Below are 3,029 nucleotides of genomic sequence, written 5' to 3'. Positions count from 1 at the left end.
AGAGAAAAAGAAGAGAAAAAAAAAGACAGAGAGAAGAAAGAAGTAGTAGAAGAAGAAGAGGAAGAAGAAGAAGAAGAAGAAGAAGAAGACGAAAAAAAGAGCTTTCTCGCGTTAATATGGTCAAAGAACGAGCTTCCTTCGCTTCGTTGCTTCGTAAAAGAGAGAAAGAGAAAGAAACAAAAAAAGAGAGAGAGAGAGAGAGAGAGAGAGAGAGAGAGAGAGAGAGAGAGAGAGAGAGAGAATGAGGAAGGGAGGAGAGAGGACTGAGGAATTTATGAGAGGAAGAAAAAAGGTTGGCTCGATAGTGAGGTTATAGGAAAGTCGATAAAAGAGAAAGAGAGAGAGAGAGAGATATTGGATGATTTAAGGCCTTCATTTCGTTAGAAAGAGAGAGAGAGAGAGAGAGAGAGAGAGAGAGAGAGAGAGAGAATAAACTATAGTACAATATCTCTATGCAAAAAAGGAGTATCGTTCGGAACGATCATTTTTTTCCTCGCTCGAGCCCCGTGATTCATCCCCTCGTTCGTCCACTGCACTGCAGAATGAAGGAGAGAGAGACAGAGAGAGAGAGCGAGAGAGAGAGAGAGAGAGAGAGAGTAAGAGTAAGAGAGTGAGAGTAAGAAAGCTCGCGTCGCTCACTCGGGGGAGAGAAAAAGAATCGTAGTCGTAATGTTGTACGTTAGTACGTTACGTATCTCTATGTATGCAAGCATATATATATATATATATATATATGTAAGTTGTGTATATATATATATGTATATGTGGTACTCACGCAGCAGGCATAGGACGAGGAACGCCAACGACTCGATGCACCGCATCCTTTTCGTACTTCCCTCGAGACTCGCTGCTGCCACCACCACCACCACCACTATTCCTTCTCAACGAAAGAGAAAGAGAGAAAGAAAGAGAGAGAAAAAGAGAGAGAAAGAGAAAAAGAGAGGAAGGACAACGATATCCAAACCTCTAATTCTTCACGATACTTCGTTTTACTTGTTGTTTGTTTCTTTTTTCTCTCTTTTTTTTCTTAGTTTCTTTTGTATTTTTTTATTATTTTTTTTTCTCTTTTTGGAATTCTTCGAGACGCCTCAAGTAACCGTCATGTTTTCTCTCTTAAACGATAAGTGTTCTCCGTCGCGAAACCTCTACCTTGCACTGTGTGACTGCTAACCTCTCTTTGGAGTAAAACGAGAGAAGAGGACACAAAGCGAGAACGAGACGACTAGAACGAAAGGGAAACGAATCGAACGAGACGAAGCGACGCGCGGTACTGCGGCCGGTGACCCACGCCAACTTGACGCGACCCCTCGCGATACGCGACCCTCGATATACCTTCCCCCACCACTGTCGTATGTGATACTGCTGCTGCATACTGTCTCACTCTTCTTTATGCGCTCGAAACTTTCCCGACTGCCGCTTGGCGTCGCTTCGCGCTGACGCAATCTTTACTCTCTCTTTCTTTCTCTTTCTCTCTCTCTCTCTCTCTCTCTCTCTCTCTCTTTCTCTCTCTTTCTCTCTTATCTCTGTCTCTATCTCTGTCTCTGTCTGTGTTCTCTTCGTTCGTATTTGTTCCTCTTTCTCTTTCTTGTTGCCTCGTTTAATCTTTTCATCGTCGATAAAGAAGAGATGATCTTACGTTTTCGGTTCGATCGATAAGTTTGACTTATGTGTGCCGATAATAAAGGAAATTATTTTCTATGATATTTTTCTTATCGTTTCTATTCTTTTCTTTCGTTTTTTTTTTCTTGTTTTCTTTTTTACATCTTTTTAACCGCTATAAATTTCTAACAATAACGAAATAATCGGGATATCGTCGGTAACGTTTCATATATATACTATTACTCTTCGATGGTAAGACGTTATAAAATGTGAACAAGAGAGATTCCTGTTGTATCTACTTAGCAATGTCATTCGAACGAAAATATTAACGTTTGTTCTCTTGGTTTATACGAATACAATGCTTATAAATAGTATCGGTTGTAAATGGAATACAATCGAATTGTTTTGATTGAAACTCCAAATGAAACAACGAAGATAAACATTGTACGAGAGAGAAAGTCAAGAGGATTTACAATTCAAATTCGATATATTATTTTCATACAGTTTAAGACATGTTCATCGTTGTTCCTTCCTTATTCGTATCATTACGTATAATATTTCATGTAACAACGGTCTAAACAGTCACATATGTACTTACAATCCTACAGTAACTGTATATATATAATAAATATATATATACATACGTAAATATGTATATATATATATATGTACATAGCTTTTTTTTATACTTTACATATTAATTCTCAATTTTTTGCTAGTTTACATTAAAACTGATTCGCACGTCGTGAAAATCATCAAGGTTTATCGTACGTGCCTTCTAACTTGATTCTTCTTTATTAAAAAAAAAAAAAAAAAAAAAGAATTGTATATCGATCGGTAAACTTATCGACCGATAAATTTACCGACGTGGAACAGAATTAATCTCAAAATAGTACGAGAGAAAATGAACGATCGTACGTAACGTACGAGAGGATCTTTACAATAGACGAACGTTGGATCTGAAAAAAAAAAAAAAAAAAGAAAAGAAAAAGAAAAAAAGAAACGACATTTTGATTTAACGTTAATATTACGAATGAAAATAAGTATGTAAACATCAAAGAAAAAATTGAACGTATAGTTTATATCGAACGCTTACAATACTATTACGATGGTAGTGATTGTCGAAAATAATAAACACATTCTCCTCGATTCGTTCGTCGAATCTTGATCCTCACCGATTAATTACGCAGTGTAACGCACATATCTGAAAACTCTTAACATCGATAAAGAATAGGAAGAAGTAGAAGAAGTAGAAGAAGTAGAAGAAGAAGAAGAAGATGAAGAAGAAGAAGAAGAAGATGAAGATGAAGCAGTATTTATCATTTTTATGCTTTTTAACGACGAAACTTCAGACTCGTTTTGAGAGGTACGATAAACCATTATTATAATTCTATCTCTTTCTCTCTCTCTCTCTCTCTCTCTCTCTCTCT

At 36.8% G+C, this 3,029-nt stretch overlaps 1 protein-coding gene across 1 annotated transcript in view; it reads right to left on the bottom strand.

Moving 5' to 3' along the window:
• LOC122632883 (tyrosine-protein kinase-like otk) overlaps positions 1-989 on the bottom strand; it is a 70,652-nt gene extending 69,663 nt beyond the window's left edge. The window contains exon 1 of the mRNA XM_043820161.1: positions 776-989. Within this exon, the coding sequence (XP_043676096.1) occupies positions 776-821 (46 nt within the window). The 5' untranslated portion in view covers positions 822-989. The remainder of the gene's footprint in view (positions 1-775) is intronic.
• Positions 990-3,029: the final 2,040 nt, after the last annotated feature.

The sequence above is a fragment of the Vespula pensylvanica genome, chromosome 11, assembly GCF_014466175.1.
Source record: "Vespula pensylvanica isolate Volc-1 chromosome 11, ASM1446617v1, whole genome shotgun sequence".
Lineage (NCBI taxonomy): Eukaryota > Metazoa > Arthropoda > Insecta > Hymenoptera > Vespidae > Vespula > Vespula pensylvanica.
This window is presented reverse-complemented; position numbering and strand designations above follow the sequence as displayed.